Source organism: Balaenoptera ricei, chromosome 5 (assembly GCF_028023285.1).
Source record: "Balaenoptera ricei isolate mBalRic1 chromosome 5, mBalRic1.hap2, whole genome shotgun sequence".
NCBI lineage: Eukaryota > Metazoa > Chordata > Mammalia > Artiodactyla > Balaenopteridae > Balaenoptera > Balaenoptera ricei.
Genome location: NC_082643.1, coordinates 99,557,495 through 99,581,428, shown reverse-complemented (window position 1 = coordinate 99,581,428; position 23,934 = coordinate 99,557,495). Strand labels below are relative to the sequence as shown.

Genomic DNA, 23,934 nt, shown 5'->3' with positions numbered 1-23,934 from the left:
CATTGCATAGAAAATGTTTAAATCTACATTACATTAGCATAGTAGGTGTGATCCATTCTGATAGCTGACAGGTTAGTGGAAAAATAAAAAGAAGGGACTCATGCCTTAGACATTTTATTTTAACTTAAAGTATATAAATACAAATATATTTGACCATCATTTGATGCAAAGCCGAGGTCCTTTATTGGATATCAGTCCTCTGGCTAGAATGGAGGTGAGTTAAGATAGTATACAAGGTTTAAAAAAAAAAAAAAAAACACACAAAAAATCTCCTCACTTATTTAGAGGCAGACTTGTGTAAACCATCCCATCACCAAGCCACAAGGTTAGGGTAGATGAAAAGAGCCCACATGGGCTCACAGAGGGACACTGTCTACACAGAACGTGGTTACTTCAGAGAAAGAACTTGGTGATCATAAACTCTGCCTCAGGAAAAATGGAAGGACCTTGCTTATTTGATTCTTCAGTGGTTGGAATGCGGGAGAGGGCTAGAATTTTCTCCAGCTACACACTACTCACCACCCTCATCCCCAAACTTTGGGAATAACTGCCTCTGTCAGTCAGGTTCTCTGAAGAAACAGAACCAGTAAGTGGTGAGATAGAGACAGAGATAGAGATAGAGACAGAGACAGAGATAGAAGAGATGGAGATAGAGATAGAGACGGAGACAGAGACAGAGATAGAGATAGAAACAGAGATAGAGACAGAGCTAGAGCTACAGCTAGAGATAGAGATGGAGAGGGAAAGAGAGGAGAGAGACTGATTTTAAGGAACTGTGGGCACTAGCAAGTTGGAAATCTCAGGGCAGGTTGGAAACTCAGGCAGGAGCTGATGTCACAGTCTTGAAGCTGAATTTCTTCTTCCTGTGGAAATCTGGTTTTGCTCTAAAGACCTTTCAGCTGATTGGATGAGGGCCACCCACATTATCGAGGGTAATCCCCTTCACTGAAAGGGTTCACATGTAGGTGTGAACCACATCTACAAAATACCTTCACAGCAACACCTAGATTAGCATTTCATCAAATCACTGGCTACCCCAGCCTGGCCAAGTGGGCACAGAAGACTAACCACGACTCAGTCACACCAGCTATGTTCCCCCATAGAATGGGTACGCCCCGTAGGTGTGCTGGAGCAGAGCACATCTGAGGGGCCCTGTCACCACCATTAATGGCAACTCCTGACAACCTGATCCCCCAGCCAAGTCATCGGGGTCCAGTTAATTCAAGGACAGGAGATCACACATCGTCTCTGAGGACGACCGACCTTGAATGATGGCCCTGAACAACCCCCCAAATCAACTTATATTTGGTGTGTGCAAAACTAAAAGGCAAATAAATATATGCCTTTTGAAAAGATTTCCATCAAAAACGACAGAACTAAATTAGTTTGTCACTCGCAAGGTTAAGTGTTGCTCCTCTGAAGAATGTACTTTAGCAAGCCCATCTTCCAGCCGCCTGGCTTGGTTAAATGTGTTCGCTGTCCTTTGACATTGGGATGAACGTTACCCACCCGCTCCTTGGCTCACATCTTCCTTTGGCTGGTGTGGATGAGGATTTGGGCACCCAAACGATGCAACTGCCTCAGGTCCTGGAGTTCACCATATTTCCTTCTGGAGCGGCTGCAATGAGTCTGTCCAAATTTATACTTGAGAGAATGCATTTTAACAACCCCTTCAAGCAGCCAAAGTCCTGTACCTTTCAGTTTCACGGAGCTCTTACTTCTGCTGTTCAACTCCTCCATCAACATGACTAAACCCTTTGGTTTGGTTTTTAATAAAGGGATTGATGCTTCAGACATTTGGAAGCCAAGCTGGGTTTATTAGAACTTATCAAAAGTATGCTCCCTGCCTCCAAGTATATAACCAAGTATTCCAGAGGGCAAGCCCCCTTTCCTGTATTTAAAATCCAATTCAATCACCCTTGGTGCAGTTTTTCCCTTCATTTCAGCTGTCAGCACGTGACTGTGCAGTCCTCCTTTAATTGATTGGAGCAGCTTCCCTGCAGGACTGACACACATCGGCTTGCCTGAGAATTCACGATGGCACTAACTCGCTCTTCCAGAAAAGAGCTCAGAAAAATGCTGCACAGGAAGCAATTCTTGGAAAAGCATCTGGGACCAGTCTGGCCCTTGTAGCCTTCCCCCGGCCACATGTTCACACAGATCCATGCCGGGGGATTCTATTTCACTGTAAGGCCACATGCATTCAAGCCTGTGACTGGGCAGGCTGGCCCTTAAATCATTTCAAGTGCTTTTAGAGGAAACAGGCTCTCACATTGCACAGGAGCAGGGAGACATCTGGGGTGGCCTGAAGCTCGGAATCCTTGACCAAGATGCAAGTCAGATAAGGGCTCAGGGCTCTGTGGCCTCCCTGATGATGGGACAGGGCTGGGAGGGGGCCGCTGGGCCTGAGACTAAGACGGTCCAGCAGCTGTGTTACCATCACTGTTAAATCCAGGGAGGGAGGCAGGCAACATGGCCAAGGTATCTGTGGAGTCCCAGAGGTTGTTTCCTCCCCTAAGACATTCCTGGGAAGCGTCATTTGTCTCTGCTGTTCATTTAAGGAACATTGGCCTTGAGGATGTTTGAGTCGCATTTTTTGGTCTGCACCAAGGTGCACATGATCGCACAGACACTCCCATGAGAATGTGAATCAACACCACCCCATTTTGTCCTGTTGTGTGACAAAAGAAGGCTCAGCTACTGACCATGACCTCCCCCAAACTAGGGACCGAGAATGGAACTAGGAGCAGAATGAAGGGGGATTTTTTTTCCTGTATATACTTTGAGCTCACTTGAATTTTTAAGAGAATATTAAAAAAATTTTAAACAAAGTTCTTTCATTGACATATTCTTCCACCCCTTTCCCAATACTCTCCTCACCAAAAAAAACACAAAAAGACAGAATTTGTAATACTACCAAGTTAAAAATTCTAGTTCCTGTAAATGTAAATCAGAGTTGACAGTATCTTGTGTAGGAGATGTGATCCGGAGCCATTTTTACAGTATGTCAGCATGTAGTATTTGTCATGTAAAAAAAAAAAAAAGCCTGAAAAGAAATGAAGCTAAAATTTGCACAATTTTAGATGCTTGCCAATAAATAATCATTGGAAAAGTAATAATCAAATATTCAAGACTTAGAAAAGCCCCAGTTTTGTCCCAACAAGTGTGTGGTCCAGGCAAAATATACTCTTCTAGTGTTTTGTTAATAATGCACCAGAAGCACCTTTTTTGTGGTTTTGTCTCCACCCTTTCTGCTCGTGCCAGCTGAGCTGTACAATCTCCAAGAGTCTCTGGTGTTTGTTCCCAAACCACTGTCTGTTAGTTGTACTTATTGGTGCAATTTCAGAATTTATTTAAATATTATGTAAACAGATAAAACATGACTACAAAAAGCAACAGTTGTTTATACAAATTCTAAATTGAATGTTTTTTAAAACTCAGTCAAGAGGGGTTGTTTTACAAAGAAAAAGAGCTGTTGAATGCAATGTAGGAAAGGCAACTCTAAAAGCCCTGATAGAAAACCAATAAAAATCTAGAAAAAACATCAGCGCTCACAGTGGTTAAGAACCTGCCTGCCAATGCAGGGACACAGGTTCGAGCCCTGGTCCGGGAAGATCCCACATGCCACGGAGCAACTAAGTCCGTGCGCCACAACTACTGAGCCTGCGCTCTAGAGCCCGCGAGCCACAACTACTGAAGCCTGCATGCCTAGAGCCTGTGCTCTGCAACAAGCGAAGCCACCGCAATAAGAAGCCTGCGCACCGCAACAAAGAGTAGCCCCTGCTCGCTGCAACAAGAGAAAGCCCGCACGCAGCAATGAAGACCCAACACAGCCCAAATAAATAAATTAAAAAAAAAAAAGCGAGAAAAAATGTTGTTTTATATCTATGTATATTGCTTTTATATATGTTGCTTTTATATTAAAAATAAATGTAGTTTTATTTTAATAAATATTGAGCAAGAAACCAATGTATACAATTGGACTCATTTGCTGATTCAGATTTTTAAAAAATATTTATTTTATTTATTTATTTAGACTGCGCTGGGTCTTAGCTGCAGTACATGGGATCCTTTAGTTGTGGTATGTGGACTTCTTAGTTGTGGCATGCAGACACAGTTGCGGCATGTGGAATCTAGTTCCCCAACCAGGGATCGAACCGGGGCCCCTGCACTGGGAGCGTGGAGTCTTACCCACTGGAGCACCAGGGAAGTCCCTTGATGATTCAGATTTAATTCAATACTTATTCCTTCTCTGTTCAGGTATCCCCAGGAGCCCTTGTCACCTTTAGTCTGACTCATACAAGATGTTCCTCACATCACAGCTATTTCTCGCCCTTGAGCTCTTCATAGATATTTAATTACTGTTAAATTTGGTAATCTTGTTGGCTAAAAAATTATAAACTTGAGTTTTCCCATGAAAGTAAAAAAAGCAGCAATCTTGGTAATAAAGTTTAAGTTTCTGAAATATAAATAGCTGTTGCAAAGTTAATACACTTTGAATTCTATAGGAAAAAGTGAAGCCACCCACTGCAACTCACCCAGATAGTTGTATAAGGTGAAGTGTATAAAGTGAAGTATTAGGATTTGAAGAAAGCGGAGATAAATTAACAGCTGACAATAAAGAAACAAAAAAAATTCAAAAATCTGACAGTAAGGGAAATTCTAGAAAAAAAATTAAAAGCAGAGCAACATGCTCTTTCAGAAGGGCTCATTGCCCTGCAGATTTCACTGTATGATAGTTCGGTGATATCATCGTGACACTAGTATTTTAAGAGAGTACACATAGCAAATAAATGTTCAACCTTTGTTAAGTAAATAGAGAAAGAAATTTGTAGTGGTTAGAGGAGAAAGTACAATATTTTTAAAAGTTCAAAAATACCAAAACAAAAGCAAGAGATTATGAAGGGTCTCCAATGTGCCAGGCACTGCTGGCATCAATAAGTGTACAATCTAAGACAGCAAACTATTAAAAGGCAGTGTTAAACATGCAATAGTAGAAGTGTATAAATGACACAGATAGTACAGACAAAATGATGTGATGAGAGTCACCAGATCTCCAGAATAGGTATCACATGAAGAAAGTTTTAAAGGAACAAAAGGAGTTTGCCAAAAGGCAAGTGGAAGGAAGAAGGCAACAGAATGAGGTGTTTGATCTCCAGGGGGTTAGGTCCTCAGGTCAAGCAGGAAATGCAGTGAACAAAAAGCAGGCAAAAAAGAATTGTTCATGAAAGTCCCTTAAATCTCTTGTCTCAAGCAAGCAGTGACAACTTATAAGCGCTGACGGAGGAGTCGGCTTCATACTACATAATGCAGTTGTACAACAGTAGGAAGAAACATTTGTACTATTCAAGTTATTTCTCTCTTTTTTACTCTTCAGCACATAGAGTTGAATCTTCATGAATTAAAACTTGGACGATGTGACTATTCAAACGTACAGTGGAGGCTCTGGGAGCTAAACCCCACTTTGCAGCTGACCAGATGACCCAGCCATCAATTTCTTCCCTCAGAAAACATGGTTGTGCACCAGCCCTCACCATGAAGTCACCGTTACCACCTCTGTTGGGTACCCTTGGCCCTCTGCAAACACCAGTTCACTTGTTCACTTCCAGGGTGGATTAGTGTGCTAGAGCTGTTGCAACAAAGTACCCCAAATGGCTTAAACAACAGAAATTTATTGTCTCACAGTTCTGGGGGCTGGAAGTTCAAAATCAAGGTGTGAAAGGTGCTCTCCTGAAGACTCCAGGAGAGGATGTGTCCTAGATCCCTCCTGGCCTCTGGTACTTTCTTCACTTGTGGCAGCATGACTCCAGTCTTCACGTGGCATGCTCCCTGTGTCCAGATCTGTCTCCAAATTTCCCCTTTTATAAGCACACTAGTCCAAGTGGATTAGGAGCCCACTATACCCCAGTATAACCTCATCTTAACTAATTGCATCTACAACAAGCCTATCCCCAAAGAAGTTCACCTTCTGCAGTACTGGGGGTTAGAACTTCAACATATGAATTTTAGGGGGAAACAATTCAACCCATAATACTAGGTTTGCTCCCAAGCTTCTTTCTGCCTCTTTATATATAATAAGTAATTAAATATTATACAAATGTGTAATTAAATATTACACAAACTAAGGAAATATGAACATAAAAAGAATGAGCATTGAAAACTAAGTCTAATGTTCTATAAAGACTTAGAAAAGGCAAGTACATGTGAGTAAGCTGTAAAAGTCTGGGGAGAAAAAAATCAAACTAAAAATCCAGAGCTCTCAACTCTGTTTTGCTTCACTTCAAAGAAATCAAAACGAAGAACCAAAAATTATACAGGATGCATTATAGGTGCTCTTTATATCAATTATATATCTAATTGATGTTAAACTTCAAACAATTAACTCATAGTAAAAAAATGTAAGCCTTGGCCGTACATCAAAAGATTGGTGAACGAATGTTTTAGGTTCCTTGCTTTTAAATTTTATTTTAGGCAACACACTTATAGGAACAGACATGAAGAGATGTCCACAATAAAATGTTAAGTGAACAAGTCAAGTTACAAAATATGCAAAGAATTCCATTTTTTTCTTAAGAATTCCAATATGTTTGAGAGTATATTTGCAAACAATTTTGAAAGGATTGGACCTGCTATGAATGAATGAATCTAGATAGTGACCATCAGTGCTGCTAACATCACAAAAAAAGAGATAACCATATGTTATCCATCTCCTGATGCAAATGTTCAATACCATCTATAAACTGTTATTTCTCCCAAAACAAACCTGCATCTGATCTTTATAGGTCCTAGTTTATATGAAATGCAGAGGACAGAGAAACATGTAAAGAACACCATGAAGATGGAATCAGCAAAATTCAGCCCATGGGAAATACTATAGGAACAGTAACAAGGCTCTTCAACAAATAAATTGCAAGGGGGAAAAAAGACATGGCAAGGCATCCTATAAGTTAAAAACAGACACAAAGAGACAAATTAACCAACTGCAATATATTGGTATCATTTGGATCCTGATTCAAACAAACTGTTTTAAAAACTGCATTTATGAGACAACCGAGAAATCTGAATATTTCCTGAATATTTTATTATATTGAAGAGCTACTGTTAACTTTCTACAGTGTAACAGCATGATGTCTTTATTTTTAAAGAAATACACTGAAATATTTACAGATGAAATGATAGAAAAACTGAGATTTGCTTCAAAATGAAGGGGGTGAGTAAAAGGAGTGGGTAGAGGTAGAAATAAACAAGATCAGTCATGAGTTGAGTTGTTGCATCTAGGCATCCTACAAGCTCCTGTCTCAACTTGCATCACTCAGGCCTCTGCTTGTGCACCTGCAATGCTCTCCTCTGCTTCCTGAACTCTTCCACACCCGCAAAGTTCAGTTCAAATGTTCCTTCCTCCAGGAAGTCTTCTGCAATTGCCCCATCATGACTAATCCCTCCTCTGGACAGCCATGAGCACACTATTCAGGCCGGACAGTCAGCATGGGCCAGCCCTCCTGCATCATAGCTGACTGTGGAGGTGGAGGTCTCTGTGCTCAAGGTCAGCCTTTTGAGAGCAGGGGAACCCAGTCGATGCCATCTCTGCCAAACAGCAACAGGTCTAGCTCACTACATACTTACAGGATGGAAATTCAAGAACTTGGAATCAGACAAGTCAGCTCTGAATCTGGTTCCATCATTTTTCTGAAATATGACCTTGGGCACATCACTTAATATCTCTGAGCTATTCTCTGGAAGAACTAAAGAAGTGTGTCATAGGTGTCATGGGCTGAATGGTTGCCCCCAAAAAGATATGTCCAAGTCCTGACCCCGGGAATCTATGAATGCGACCTTATTTGGAAAAAGGGTCTTTGAAGATATAATTAAGTTAAGGATCTCGAGATAAGATCATACTGGCTATAGGATGGGCTCTAAATCCAATGACAGATGCCTTTATAAAAGAAAGCAAAGGGAGATCTGAGCCAGAGACACAGAAGGCAGATGTGAAGATGGGCAGAGATTGGAATGATGCAGCCACAAGCCAAGAAATACCTGGAGCCACCAGAAGCTGGAGGAAGCAAGGAAGGATTCTCCTCTAGAGGCTTCAGCCTCCTTGAGCGCCAATATCTTGATTTTGGACTACTGGTTCTCAGAACTATGACAGAATAAATTTCTGATGTTTGAAGCCACTCAGTTTGTGATTATTTGTTACAGCATCCCTAAGAAACCAGTACAGTGGGAGTCAAATAAATACTTGCTCTTCTGTCCATGTGATCATCAAGATGTAAGATTAATTTAAAAGCTTATAATGAATATGGGTTTTATACATTCATATTTTACTCAACAAACACTTATATAGCACTTAGTTTATCAGACAAGGTCCTCATTGCTTTATAAATATTATTTAAATATTATGATGATCCCCTAAGTACTATTATTATTATCTTCATTTTACAGAGGGAAAACTCAGAAACAGAGAGTTTAAGTCACTTGGCCAAGGTCACACAGCTCGTCAACATAGAAGCCAGGAATCAAACCCAGGCGGAGGCTCCAGAGTGCAGGCTCATCACTACCACTCAAGGGTTGGGCTCATTTCCAAATCTAGACCCCAGCCAAGCAGAGGGTATGTGGCAAGCCTGCCTCAGGCCACCCCTCCTGTAATGTCCCTCCTGCTGTATGCTTCTGCCCCAGCATTGCCCCATCCAGACCACATTGGACAGCTGCTTCTCCAAGTGTACATTTTAGAACTTCTCTTCCACCCAGTAGACAGCGATGTCTAATACCACATAGGCTTCATCCAGCAGCTGCTGGGGTGGCCTCTCTTTATTTACATTCATACTTAATCTCTCATTTCCTGCATGTATTTGAAGAGACCAGGAAGCTTTCCTTCTTGTGTCTTTCACGGCACTGGCACACATTTATTTTCCAGAAGGGCACAGCCTACCTCTACTGCTCACTTACAGGAAGGCAGGGAGGGGCATGTTTCAGGACTTTGTGGACAAGCTTATGGGAATACAATCAACAGGACTCATTTTTCAGTTTAGCACTGGAAGCTGTACTATGAAGCAGAAGACACATCAGATGGATTAAAGGAGTGCCTGTTACAGTCTCCAGACACGCCCCCTTCCAGGGAGCACAGGGGGAGACAAGCCCAGGCGCGGGCATCACAGGGCTCTGGGTCAAACCTTGGCTTGGTCCCTTAGCCGTCAGTGTGTGTGACCTTGGAACACTCCCTTAACTTCCCTGAGTCTCACTTCCCTTATCAGCAAAATACAAGTGGCAACTATGAGTCTAGACCATCAACCCAGCCTGCCTGAATTCAAACCCTGGCTCTGCCACTGGCTAGTTCTGTGACCCTGGTCAAGTCAGTTAGCTCTCTGGACCTCAGCTTCCTCTTCTGTAAAATGAGATTAATAGCCCCTAGCTCACAGAGTTGTTGAGTTGTTCAAATCCCTGAAAGCAGGCACATACTAGCTGTTTGCTGTTATAATTGTTCGGATGCAAAGAGATGACAGCCGTAGACTGCCCAGCACAGTGAGTGACACTGGGGAGACAGGATCAATTAATGTTAGTCCTTTCCCTCCATGACCTTATTTATGGCCAGGCCCATTGCCAACATGAGTCACGTGATGTAAAGAAGACAGTGCTGACTCCGTCTGATTAAGTAAGAACACACAGGTGCTGGATATAATAAAACATCCTAATTCCAGGTGGACATTGGCACGGACACACCTATCGGGCTGTCCGTCCAGCCACCCCTCTTCTGGAAACCACCTCCCTGCCTGTGATGCCACGGGGCCAGCAATGCCTCACAGTGCCAGGCTCGCAGCACCCGGCCCAGGCACGAGGAGTGACCGTAGCCACGGTCACCCGAAGGGCCCGTGCTTGGTGACTGGCCCCGGGCAGGACTGGAATTGAGACTTGGGACTAAAAGAGAGAGAATGCCCAGCCACTCACTCTCCAGGACGCTGGCCTGAAACCTATGACGTTGGCAGCCTGGTTCTCCACCAGGAGGATTACAGGATGGGAGAACCCAGAAAGGGGGGTGGGAAGGAGGAGGAATGAAGAGGCCACGGGGCAGAGAGGAGCCAAGACGGGAGCCCGGTCGAGTCCCTGCTGCCTTGATCCCCTCCCCAACCCCCGTGAGTGTCAGGAAGTAACCCGGAGTCCTGATGATAAACCCCCTTTTTTTCTAAATTTTTTTTATTGAAGTATTGTTGATTTACAATGTTGTGTTAGTTTCTGGTGTACAGCAAAGTGATTCAGTTATACATATACACACACACACACACGCACACATATATATATAAAAGAATATATACATATATCCTTTTTCATATTCTTTTCTATTATGGTTTATTACAAGATATTGAATGTAGTTCCCTGTGCTATACTGCAGGACCTTGTTGTTGATAAACCCCTTTTCCGATTGCCTTTGCTAATAGGTTTCTGTTACCTGCAACAGAAAGACTCTCAGTTAATATCACATCCTGGTGGCATCTCAAAGTCTGAGGAAACCAAGCTTAACTCTTCCCTCTTCCCCACTTCTACCACCTCCCTAGCTCCGCCACCAGACCCACCAACTCCCGGGAGCAAATCAGATTAGCAGAAAATGCTGTTACAAATAGGTCAACCATCCTAAAATCTAATTTAAAAATATGACAAAACAGAGTGGAAAATGATTTTAGAAAATTTCTATAGAAATAAAAGCAGGGCTTCCCTGGTGGCACAGTGGTTAAGAATCCACCTGCCAATGCATCAAACGAGCTAACACTTTGCACAGTGTGCGTGCCTTACAGCAGATCCTGGGGAGGGGAGGAGAGAACAGAGAAAAAACAAGAGCCCACGAGATGCAGATATTTTTGTGGGAGTAAAGACTACTCAGTAAACTAGCATTGCATCCAAATCCTGGCTTCTAGAGCCAGTTCTGCTGCTGTGGGGCTTGCTGCACCCCAGTGTTCATTGCAGCACTGTTTACAGCAGCCAATACATGGAAGCAACCTAAATGTCCATCAACAGATGAATGGATAAAGAAGATGCGGTACATATGTACAACAGAATATTACTCGGCCATAAAAAAGAATGAAACAATGCCACTTGCAGCAACATGGATGGACTTGGAGATTATACTAAGTGATGTAAGCCAGACAGAGAATGACAAATATCATATGATATCACTTATATGTGGGCTCTAAAAAAAAAAAACAAAAAACAAATGAACTTATTTACAAAACAGAAATAGACCCACAGACATAGAAAACAAACTTATGGTTACCTAAGGGGAAAGGGGAGGTGAGGGATAAATTAGGAGGATGGGATTAACAGATGCACACTACTATGCATAAAATAGATAACCAACAAGGACCTACTGTATAGCATAGGGAACTATACTCAATATTTAGTAATAACCTATAAGGGAAAAGAATATATATATGTATAACTGAATCACTGTGATGTACACCTGAAACCAACAGGACATTGTAAATCAACTATACTTCAATTTAAAAAAAAAGTCACAGGTCTTCCCTGGTGGCGCAGTGGTTGAGAGTCTGCCTGCCAATGCAGGGGACACGGGTTCGAGCCCTGGTCTGGGAGGATCCCACATGCCGCGGAGCAACTGGGCCTGTGAGCCACAGCTGCTGAGCCTGCACATCTGGAGCCTGTGCTCCGCAACAAGAGAGGCCGCGATAGTGAAGAGGCCCGCGCACCGCGATGAAGAGGCGCCCCCGCTTGCCGCAACTAAAGAAAGCCCTCGCACAGAAACGAAGACCCAACGCAGCTAAAAATAAATAAATAATAAAAATAATAAAAATAAAGGAATTCCTTTAAAAAAAAAAAAGTCACGTGCCAAGGGGAAAAAAAAACCACGAAAAACCATGATTGTCTCATAGTATCCTTTATGTTGCAAAGCACCTAATGAGCACTTTGAGGCTATTATGAAACCTCGTAACTGGGTGAAAGAATATGAATAATGGGATGGTGGAAGAAAGCCAACACACCAAGACAGCACCTGCTAAATTCAGTATTATATTCGCTAAGCAACCTGACAATTTTTTCTGAAAGGGGTAGTGCTGGTCTGTTTCTGGGAATTTCTTTCTCCGAAGTAATAAGTATTGACGAAGGTCAAGGGACAAGCAAGGCTAACACCCTCAGATTACATTAGGATTTAAATTCTAGACTAATCATGATGTTGGTGGTGAAAACCCTAGAATGCATTGGAAGCAGGATGTCTTTTAACCTGATCATTTGAATGAAGACCTTTAAAGATACTGTTTTCCCTTGTGAAACAAGTGTGAGGAAGCCTTCACATGAAATCTAGAGGGAGAAAAATAAAACGACATATGGAAAGAGATTATAGGATTAATTACATGATCTGCCTTAGAATGACACAGGAGACTTCACAATCTTTTTAAAGAAGTCACTGTAAATTCGTATTAAACAACTGAATTCTATGCTTTTTACATAAAAAAACAAAGAAGCCAAGACTAAAAACACTAGTAGGTGTTTATTTATTCAATTATATTTACATCAAGTCCAAAAGTAAACAAAAAGATATTTATTGAGAAGAGTGAATTTGTATTCAACATGAATAAATAAACTCAATTTGTTTTCTACTTCTGTCCTTTGGATTTCCAAATTTAGTCTTTTAAGCAGCGACATAAACAGTAAGCAGTACTTGTTCAGGACTCTCTTCTGTGACAGTAGGGCTCAGGGTGATTTACTTCATTGAATCGAATTTTAAACTAACAAAAAATTGAAAACTACACTTCAAACTGTTTCAATTGCTTAATCTGAGACAAATAAATGTAAAAAATTCTATGTAAATGTATATTAAGAAAATCTGTAAACTGCTCATAATATAAACAGGTGCTGAAGTTCACTAAATACATTTTCTCTCTGTCTCTCTGTCTCTGTCTCTGTCTCTCTCTCTCTCTCTCACACACACACACACACACACACACACACACACAAATAATCTGCTTATGAACAATGGCTGGCCAGCTAAGGAAGATGATAAAGATTACTACAAATTTTATAATATTTAGTAGTCACTGATAATATTCAAATCTTTGTAGTTTAAAGAACAAACTTAAGCTAGACTTAACATTAAATCAATAAAAATTTAGACTGCCAAACCCTAATAGCAAACAATTCCCACAGACCATTTAAATTTTCATAATCCCATTCCTGAAAACATATACCCGGAAGACTTCCGAGTACAGATGAGCCGCAGTGTTAAGGCCAGATAGTATGCACGCAAAACAACAGCACGATGCCATGAAAGTTCCCTCCTGGCTTCACACTCAAACTCTTAGACCTAAAGCAAACAAGTTACCCAGGTAACAGGTATGGTCCGCCCTGGCCTTGCCCTAAGCAGTGTCAAAACTGCATTTTGCGGTGGGTGGCAGAGAGTTAAATTTGTAACTTTAAATGGCCATGAGAGGTCATTATTAACTTCTCGTTTGATGACAGAGAATTTGCATTTTTACCCTAACTTTTACCTTTGGTATGAACTTGAGAATAATTCAATACTCTAACCAAAAAACAAAACAAAGCAAAACAAAAAAGGAGGGGAAGAAGGATAAAGAATTGGAAAAACAACATAGCAACACAGTTTGATTTCATTTTGTCATCACATTCCTGACAACCTATTTATTTTTCTTAACTTCTGGCTAAATACTTTCTGCTCCTGTGCAATTCAATCACTTTGAATCTCATACTTTAATATACGGAGTATATTCTGCACCGATCGTGTTGTCATTAACAAACAATATCGTGTGTGTGCCCGTGAGTATGTTTGGAGATATACTCTATCTTGTCCCGCCACTGGCGCTTACCTTCAGGGAAAGCATTCGGCTGCACCATGTGTAGAAAGATGTGCACAATTTGAAAGAAGATGCCAGTGGGTCCAACTTCATAAGAATCTTTGGTCTCATAGTTCGTTGGAGGAAATTCAAATTCCAAACCATCAGGAATGTATGTGGATGATGGCGGCGGCCCCTCTGACGTGGTGTCCCCGTGAGGCTCCAGCAGCAGCAGGAAGCCAAGGAGAAGGGCCATGGCTAGCAAGATGCCCCAAACATGAGGTAGAACTGGGGGCCTCCCTCTTCAGAGGTTCTGGAAGCCTCGGGGGAGACAGGAGTGTGTTTCTGTGCGGAAGAGGCGTGGCGAGGACTGCGTCTGCGGAATCCTTGGTTTTCTGGCTGGGTTGGCATGCGGTGAAGGGTGGCAGAGAACCTTCTCGGCTGGGGGGGTACGGTCAGTCGATCAAAGCACCATCCCTGGCAGGGAGAGAAGGGGCGGGGTCACTAATGCCTGCAGCCTGCCTGCACTGGCAGCTCCCCTGGAGGAGAGGCTGCAAGGCTTTAGAGCAAGCCCTCAGCCTAATCCGCTGCGGAGGAAGCAAACACAGAGACTGCTTCAGGGCACAGGGGCAGGAAAGCTGGAAGGTTCCATGCTAGGGGCCAGACCCAGAAATACCAGCTAGTGTAACGAGTGTGTGGTCTTGGAAACTGATATTCATTAAGCACTTACCACATTCCAGACACGCTCTACATGCTTTACGGGTAGGACCTCGGTTAAGGCATTATCCCATTTTACACATGAGGAAACTGACTCAGAAATTCAGCAACTTGCCTGAGGCCATGGTTGACTCATGGTGGGGTAGAATTCAAACCCAGCAGTTTGCTTTCAAAGCCCAAGTTTGGACTCTCCCAACTCCAAGACACTCTCCCTACAGAGCCCTCTCTCGCAGTCAGAGAAGCAGAGGCCCCCAGCAATAGATGAGATGCTTATTCTTCCTCCAATTTTGGGTTGTTCTCCCCATCTCTGGAGATATGTCTTACTCCACCTTTTATTTTATTAATGTGCTCACTGATCTCATTTCAACCCACCTTCACTCACCCCCAGCCCAAACTAGACAAGCATGGCCTCAAGGGCAGGGAACAAGCTCTTTAAGGCCAGTGACACTGGTTTCTGTCTAATATGCTCATCAGGTAGCCGTGATGGAAATCCCTGTCCCAAGTCACCACCTGGATGACTCGGGGTCCAGGCGATGAGAGGCAGAGCAGAGGAAGACTCCCGCCCTCCCCTGGGGAAAGGGAGAAAGATCAGGAACCTAAAATCAGCTACCAGCCCACTGTCTAGTGAGGGCAGCGGGGACCCGTCCTCCTTGAGTTTCTCTCCCCAGAACTGAACATAAGGCAGGCATACAGTTGGCTATCAGTAAGAGCTGCTGAATATAAAACCAAATAAGCCAGAACAGCTGCTTTGCTTGTACCACTGCAACAGGCTAGATGAATCAAAAACAACTGGGATGGGGGCTTCCCTGGTGGCACAGTGGTTGAGAATCTGCCTGCCAATGCAGGGGACACGGGTTCGAGCCCTGGTCTGGGAAGATCCCACATGCCGCGGAGCAACTAGGCCCGTGAGCCACAACTACTGAGCTTGCGCGTCTGGAGCCTGTGCTCCACAACAAGAGAGGCCGCGATAGTGAGAGGCCCGCGCACGGCGATGAAGAGTGGCCCCCGCTCTCCACAACTAGAGAAAGCCCTCGCACAGAAACGAAGACCCAACACAGCCAAAAATAAATTAATTAGTTAATTAATAAAGTTCCTCTTTTAAAAAAAAAACAACTGGGATACTCTGCTTGCCCATTCTTTTCTGGGGTCAGGAACACCCTGATTTCCTTTTCTACATCAGATACACACTCAGGAACTTTCAAAATAAAGACAGGGTGCTCCTGAAACACACACTGCAAGATGGAGGAGAGGGACTACCAAGAAAGTGACACACTGCACAAAAGGCTAGAGGACCCGCTACCTATATTCCACCAAGTTGAAGAAAGCTCCACACAACAGGTAGGATTTAATGAGCTATTTGAATGAAGACGTTCATTCATATCGGGTCCCCTTAGATACTGCCTCATCTTCTAAGCCTCACAACCACTCCTATTACTTCTGCACAGGCCTGCCAATGGAATGACCCTTGACTCTCCCATTATCAAATCATGGGCTGCTCAGATCCCCAGTGACACCGAGTGCCAACCTCATGGAACCCCTAGCTTCCAGGTCCATCTCACCCACAGACACAGACACACCAGGACCCTGGGGACCGTTTCCAAAGGGCCATCCCTGCCAGGCATGGCTGCTGCCAACAACCTGTCCTCAGGCTCTGAAGTGCTCTAGCCTTTCACTGGTTCTACCAGGCACCAGCACCCTGCTCAGACTTCAAATCATATCCAGGGAGAACAAATAAGAAGGAGGAAACAAAGCAAGTCGGCTTTTGCAAGGCCCCTCTCTGGAAGCCTGCAGGGCTGCACAGGGCAGGAGGAAGAAGTGAAAGGAGAGGGGGCGTGTGGTTATTCAGGTAGGACAGGGCCGTGCTGCTTCAGGCAGGCAGGTGGGCATGCACACACACGTCACACACACCGTGCATGCACTCACAATGACACACACCTCACAGAGACGAAGCACACACCAGGAACGTACACTCCACACACTGACACACACAGGCACACACCACATTCCCGTCCTCTCTTGTTATCTGTTAAAGGACAGGCAGGAGTACAGCAGCTGGACGGATTAGAGGCTCAGCTGCTAAGAAAGGCTGACTTCCTGGTAATGCCACCAAGCCTCAGCTAGGGACAGAGGGAAACACAGCGGGAGGGAAATGGCAGAAGGCCCACGGGAAAGCTATGAATAAACAGACTTCCAGACATCCTTGGTGAAGAAGCAGGGGAAAAGAAATCCCAACGGAAATGCAAAGATGGGGTGTTCCACTGAGTCAGGGCGACACCTGAGCAGCACGTGCGTCTTGCTCCAGAGGGTAGGTCCCTCTTAAAGTTTAGACCACTTTTAGGAACATCTCACTACTTATGAAACACTAGACAATGGATAAAAGTCAAGGCAAAAAGGAAAAAGGTTTCATCTCAGTTTGAATCGTTGTTCCAAAAAAGAAGGTCTGGGTACTTCCCTGGGAAAGCACACTAGGTAGCGAGAGCCACTGAGAGCAGCTCAGGGAACTGCCAGCAGAAAACCCAAGACGGCTCCCGACCCAACAGCCGCATCAGCGTAAAACGGAGTCTGTGTTTAAAATGAAATTATAGGACCTCATTTCTGGAGATGTGGCCCATTAATCTGCATTTTTAACATGCTCCCCTGGTGACAGATTCTTAGACAACTAAGGTTTGAGAGCCAGCACTGTTCCTGAGTTCCCTCCTGGCTAATCCATGCCGCTTTCCAAAGACACCTCCATCTTCCCAAACACAACTGCAGAACAACAGACGTGAGGCAAAAGCACCCCAAACGCCCTTCTTGTATCACCTTGAACTGATCTAGCCCAACAGCTTGGTGGGGTCCCTGACTTCCTCATCTTCTCCATACCCTTGGAGTCTGGCGCACAGTAGGCACTCAATAAGGATGGCTGACATCAAATGGTGGCAGGTAGAGAGAAGACTGACACAAAATGGTCAGGTTGACCTATTTCAAAATTGGTCAAGCACCTGTGTATGAGCAGTCTACAGCCCGCGGGAGGGAGGTGTTGGATTGCTTGTAGCTGTTTCCTCCAACACAGGGAGCAGACTGTCTCCTCACTGGATTCATCCATGACGGAACAACTGGTCTACCACTCTGGGGGGCCATACTTTCAGCTGCAATCCTTGACTTAGCAGGCTTTGGAAATCGCTCCCTTGGGGCCTCTCTCCTCAAACAGGCACTAGACTAATCAATAAGGTAGGTTCACCATTTTCTGGTTTATGGGATGAAGATTCCTGGGTCCCCTGGAAAGGGACCCAAGAACACGAATTTTAAGCAAATACCTCACATGATTCTGAGCCTGGGGTCCAGAGATCGGCACTTCCATGAACACTGGTTTAAAAACAAATACGATGACCATCCAGCTTCACTTCTTCTCTACTTTTTCTTTTTGATGGAATTTTTTGAAGGAATTTCTTTTAAAAGGATCTGTGTAGGTGTTATCTAGGGTTTTTGGGGGGTGGGCGGGTGGATGGGAGATGCCCAACTTCTGAGCCCACCTTTGTGAGTCTGGGGGGTGGCAGCCCTGCCTCTCATTGTGAGGCCAGCTGAGGTGCCCAAACTGAGCCCAGGCTCAGCCAATCAGACGCTTACTCCTGGGCTTGTGCATGAGACGCACTGAGGCAGAGGAAGTTTCCACTTCATCCTAGCAATGATGGCAACAAGCCAGCAGCCACAGCCAGAGTCTAACGGTGGCAGCCATGGCCATACACCCATCCGGGGTCCTGTTGCATGTCCTGAGTCCCACTCCTCCGGGCTCCTGAGCCTGGCTAGCCAGCCTTTCGGTCACTTCGCTAAGCCACCCAGTAACCAGTCCCTTTTTGACTAAAATTACCCAGAATTGGCTTCTGTCATTTTTAACAATGCATCCTGACCTTGATCAAATCTCAGAGCGAACTCTTGACCCCTGCAAAACTGATTTCCTTCATATTTTAAACAGTCCCGACGAAACAATATTTGGTTTAAAGTTTTATTATTTTCAACCTATCCTTTGATGCACTTTGCTTCACCTTACTAGATACACAGAAATAGTCCAGCGTGGAACTCATAAGGAAGTTCATTTAAAAATTATGGGATACATTAAGAAAACAAAACTAAACTAAGGGGCGCTGCTGCAGGGACCAGAGCCCTGGCTTTCGAGACTGGGAAGTCTCTAGTCCCACTGATGAGCTCTGTGACAGCAGTTGCTTACAATCTCCACGCTTTCCTTTTTGCTAGTCTGTAAAATGGTGTTTTAAATAGCGTGGGAGGGTTGGAAATGGAATAGGTACAACGCCTGGCACACACACAACTGGCCGTCGATTGAGGGTCTGGACTGCCCCTGCGAACAGCAATAATCTCAACTCCACCATGGCCGCGAGGCTCACCCTGACAGGCAGAACAGCTTCCAGAACACTGAAGGAGGAAACTCACAAATGAGTGAGAAAAGCCTAAGTAGTTAACTTCACACACATTGAATAATAGGAAGTTGGTGATATTCAAGTCTTGCGAAAACGGCAATTTCATACGGTCCAAGCAACCAAAGAACAGCAGCTGTTTGGGTCTCCGGTGGGTCTCTGTTGGGATGGGGGGAGGGGACGTTCAAGGACCTCAATCACACCTGCTTGTGTTAACAAAGATCAGCCGCCTCTCTCAGAAACCCGGGAAAACCTTCCTCCAGCCCGGGCAGGAGCAAGGTCAGCAGCCGCCGCGGGCTACAGGCGCAACCTGTTGCTACAGAAAGCTGGTGGCGCCGCTTCCCCAGCCTTCCCCTCCAACCCACCTGCAGGCCGGGGCCGCTCGTGCCCTCGCTCCCTCCGCGCCAGGAACCTCTCCCCGGCTCCGGGACAAAGGATGGGCGGCAAGGCGGGCGCGGGAAGCCAGGAGACTCGAGGAATCCGCCGTCGCCTGGGGGAGGGGGTTGCCGGAGTAACTTGGCTGCCCCGAGAGAGTCGGCGCCGGTTCCCCGCCGAGGCGCGGGTTGGCGTGGACTGGGGTCGCCGTCCTAAGCCGTGTGCCCCAGGCACCCCTGATCGCATCCCCCGCCGCTCTCGGAGAGGGCTTTCGAGGAAACTGACCTGGGGCCCCCGACTCTCCCGCACCGCGAAGCTCCTCCTCTGTCCACGCTTCCCTTTGTTGTCCTGGCCGGCGCCTAACCCAGCGGGGTGCGCCTCCATCATCCCGTTCTCCATCAGGCAATCACCAAAGGTCCCCGCGCTGTGCACCCAAAGCGGACCGGGGGGGATGCATCAAGCCAGGGGTGCGTGCGCTCCCAGATGGGCAAGGCGATAAGGCCTCCCATGGCACCCCCAGAGCCCCCCTCCTGTGATGGTCGATTGCACCGCATACTTCTTTTAGCAAACCAGAGTTAGGTGACCCCTTTCCATACCCAGCTGGGGAGAGTCAGTGTCCCGCACCCCTCGTTCCACTCCCCAGGACTCCCCTCACCGCCGAACAGTTCCCAAGCCCCGGACCAACCTCGCCTCGTCCGTCGCCCTCTCAGAGAACGAGCCGGTGGCCTCGGGGTCTGGGTCCCCCACTCGCGCTCCCACCGCCTGCTCGCGCCCCGGAACCTGGCCGCAGCCGCCAGCTCCCCTCCAGTGGGCGGAAAGAAGACCCACCACGCAGCCCGCAAAGTTTGCGTGCGTCTGCGCCCTGCCCGGAACTCTCGCAGGGTCCACGTCGCCGGCCCTGCAGCCCCTCTGGTTCCCCCGACGCTCCCGGGCTCGCACCACCTGCCGCGGCGCCGGGGAGGGGGTGCCGAGGGTTGGGAGGAGAAGGGAGCAGAGCAAGCCCCTCCATTCCCCATTCCCCGCCCCCAGCTTTCTGGAAAGGGGTGCACTCAGCCCCCGGGTCTGGGACGCAGACACCTTCCGAGCTCCGGCGTGAGGACGCAGCTACTCACCGTGCGCCCGGTCCAGCTACCGGTCAGCCCTCGCCGCCGCTGCCGCCCCCCTCTTTCCTCCCAGCCCTGCTCGCCCGGCCCCGGCTCATGAATGATTTATGAGTCGGCTTCGGGGACCACCGGGATGGCTTCCGGAGAGGCCGCCCCGCTGCCCCGCGCGCCGGCCAGACCCCGGGACGGGGCGGGTCCGGAAAGGCGCCTGCCTTGGAGGCGCGCCGGCGAGGCCCAGGGTGCCCTTGGGGACCTGTTGCGGCCTCCCCAGCTCCCGGGCGGGACTTGCGAACGAGGCTGCCGCAATGCACTGCTTCCTGAAATGTACTCACCCGCGGCGGGAGAGCTGAGCGCGCAGCCAGGTGGCCGGTGGGCACTGACTCGGTACTTCAGAGATAGCTAATCCTGGAGTTCGGCTCGCGCGCTCCCGGTTGGACCAGCTGAGCAGCTTCGCCACGATACCCCGGGGCACCCGCTGGGACCTAGCTGCATCCATTTCCTGAGGCTAGAGTCCCGCTCCACAGAGCACGTCCCTCCCACAGGACCCACGCCTCCTTGAGGCAGGCTGAGCGGTTTACTTGGAACGCCGCTCCTCTTCTAAAAACTTCGCATCTCTCTGGTTCCACCTCAGACCTGCCTCGGTTGACTCCCTCTGCCGCTTTAGACGATTCTATTGCGTTTCCAAGACTTCAAAAAAAAAAAAAAAAAAATTACTCAGATAAAACAAAACCCCAATCATTTGGTTCCTTAGCGTGTACCAAGAGTAATGCTAGTGGCTGGAGCTATAAAACCGGCACAAAGCAGCCCTTGCTCCCATGTACGCACACAGGCATCCGCTATAGCTCCAAGCACACGGAGCTTTCATTACTCATTTCATACCGGTCTCTTGGCTGTGCGTTGCCTGCCATCCCCTCAAGCTGAGGGATGGGGACCTTCTGCCAGAAGCAACCACTCCCTCTTCTAACCGTGCTCACCTCACTGCTCACTCACTACTTCCTATCTTGAGTGGAGAAGTACTCTCTGGTAGGAAAAATAAGACTAATGGAAGAAAAGCACCTTCCGGACGGTGTCTAGCACACAGCAGGTGTTTAATGTTTGTGATATGGATGGATTGATGGATGCATGGAAGGATGGACAGACTGACAACTGAATGATGGCCAGGAAGGTTAACTCAACAGCTCTTTCACTTACCCCAGAATCTAGCATAAAACAGGTGCTCGAAAGAGCATTATTTTTGTTTGATTTAAAGTTTAAACTGATCTTGAATGTGCATCTTTCCTGGATAAATGCTAGTTCAGGAAACTTCTGAAAACTGCACTATAGGCACGCAAAGTTAGGTGGTGCCCTGAGACATCTAATCAGGCCTGCTGTTTCTCCCTCTGAAACTGGTCAGGGCCTCTGCTTGAACACTTCCAGAGGCCCCAGCACTTCTGCTCAAGGGCAGCCCTCTCTGGGTGGGGCCCAAAGGTGAGTTCTTCCCGCCTGAGGGCAGCCAGCTCTGCCCTGCCTCAAATTTTGGCCCTGTCCCTTTTCATCGCTGTGGCTTTGGCTGCTTAATCTCACTGAGCCTGTTTCCTTGTCTGCAAAGTAAAAATAATTATGCCTCACGAAGCTCATTTTTACTCCTAATAATAATGATGATGATGATAATAATAATAATAACAATAATAGTGGTGATAGCTGAAACTTAATGAATGCTCACTACAGATGAGGCAGTATGCCAAGTGCTTTATGTGCATTATTTCATGTAATCTTAGCAACAACAGCAGCATAGTATTATCTCCATCTTAAAGATAACGCTAAAAGAGTTTCAGTAATTTGCCCAAGGTCACAGAGCTAGTAAGTGACGCACTGAATCTGAACCCAGATGTGGCCTCCAGAGCCCATGATTATCCTAACATACCAGTGCCCCAAAGACAACATAAAACCCTCTGGGGCCTGTACTCTCCTGACAGATAATGTAGTGTGGATTGAAATGGTTGGCCATCAGTCTTCCTGCAGGCACTGAATGCTTTAGCTGTTTTTATCCGTTTCATACCCCCAACACCTACTCTACCTGGGCCATCATAGGTGTTTAATAAATGAATGAATAAATAGCAAACATAGAACACAATGTTAAGATGTGTTCTGAGCAGCCTTAGGCAGACTGTAACAGGAACTAATGATTTATTCTGTTCAACTTGGCTTGGAGTTCTAATCCTACAGTCCCACTATTCAGCACAACTGAATTTCTTTTCTCTTTTTTTTAAATTGAGGTATAGTTGATTTACAATATTGTGTTAGTTATAGGTGTACAACACAGTAATTCAATTTTTTTTTTTTTTTGCAGATTGTATTCCATTATAGGTTGTTACAAGAAATTCAATATAATTCCCTGTGCTATCCTTGCTGCTTATCTCTTTTATGTATCATAGTTTGTAACTGTTAATCCCATACTCCTAATTTGTCACTCCCCACCCTCTCCTCTTCGGTAACCATAAGTTTGTTTTCTATGTCTGTGAGTCTCTTTCTGTTTTGTATATGATTCATTTGTATTATTTTTTAGATTCCACATGTAAGTGATATCATGTAGTATTTGTCTTTCTCTGAGTTATTTCTCTAAGCATAATATTCTCTAGGTCCATCCATGTTGCTGCAAATGGCAATATTCCATTGTTTTTTTATGGCTGAGTAATATTCCATTTTGTGTGTGTGTGTGTGTGTGTATATATATATATATATATATATATATATATATATATATATATATAAAACATCTTCTTAAGCCAGTCGTCTGTTGATGGGCACTTGGGTTGTTTCCATGTCTTGGCTATTGTAAATAGTGCTGCTATGAACATTGGGGTGCATATATCTTTTCGAATTAGAGTTTTCGTGTTTTTTCCAGATATGTACCCAGGAGTGGATCATATGGCAGCTTTATTTTTAGTTTTTCAAGGAACTTCTGTACTGTTCTCCATAGTGGCTGCACCAATTTACATTCCCACCAACAGTGTAGGAAGGTTCCCTTTTCTCCACACCCTCTCCAGCATTTATTATTTGTAGACTTTTTGCGGATGGCCATTCTGACCAGTGTGAGGTGATACCTCATTGTGGTTTTGATTTAGTGCAACTGAATTTCTATGTCATATGTTATATGCAAGGCCAGAGGGGGTGATGTTATTCCCATACACACGCTGAGTCATTAGATGCAAAAATTGTCCCCCTTTCTGAAATTGCTTCTCACTTTGCCTGCCCAAATGAAATCTAAACAGGAGGCAGCAGGGCATCCTAGAAGGATCCAGAAGATTCATTCAGGTTCAGTCACGAACAGCCAGTGTGTTCCCTGGTAAGTCATGTAACCCCCCTGGGCTTCACATTCCTCACTGGTCAATAGCCATGCTCAATGACCACATAAGACTAAAGGCTACCATCTTGGACAGTGCAGACAGGACATTTCCATCATCACAGACAGGGCTATTGGACAGTGCTGGGTTAAATAGTGAACCATAATAAAAGGGAAATTACAACAGGACTACAATAACAAACTTAAGTTTCAAGAAAAGT

The 23,934-nt window shown here is 45.6% G+C and overlaps 1 protein-coding gene across 4 annotated transcripts in view; it reads right to left on the bottom strand.

Moving 5' to 3' along the window:
• The window catches only part of PROM1 (prominin 1), a 95,993-nt gene extending 75,088 nt beyond the window's left edge, over positions 1-20,905 (bottom strand). The window contains exons 1-2 of one of the 4 annotated variants that reach the window (XM_059923303.1): positions 20,724-20,905; positions 13,821-14,264 (exon numbers count right to left, since the gene is read on the bottom strand). In XM_059923303.1, the coding sequence (XP_059779286.1) occupies positions 13,821-14,043 (223 nt within the window). In that variant the 5' untranslated portion in view covers positions 14,044-14,264; positions 20,724-20,905. Of the gene's footprint in view, positions 1-13,820; positions 14,265-19,278; positions 19,368-19,973; positions 20,109-20,400; positions 20,675-20,723 lie in introns of those variants that run through there. The other 3 variants (XM_059923302.1, XM_059923304.1, XM_059923306.1) reach the window with 3 other exon arrangements.
• Positions 20,906-23,934: the final 3,029 nt, after the last annotated feature.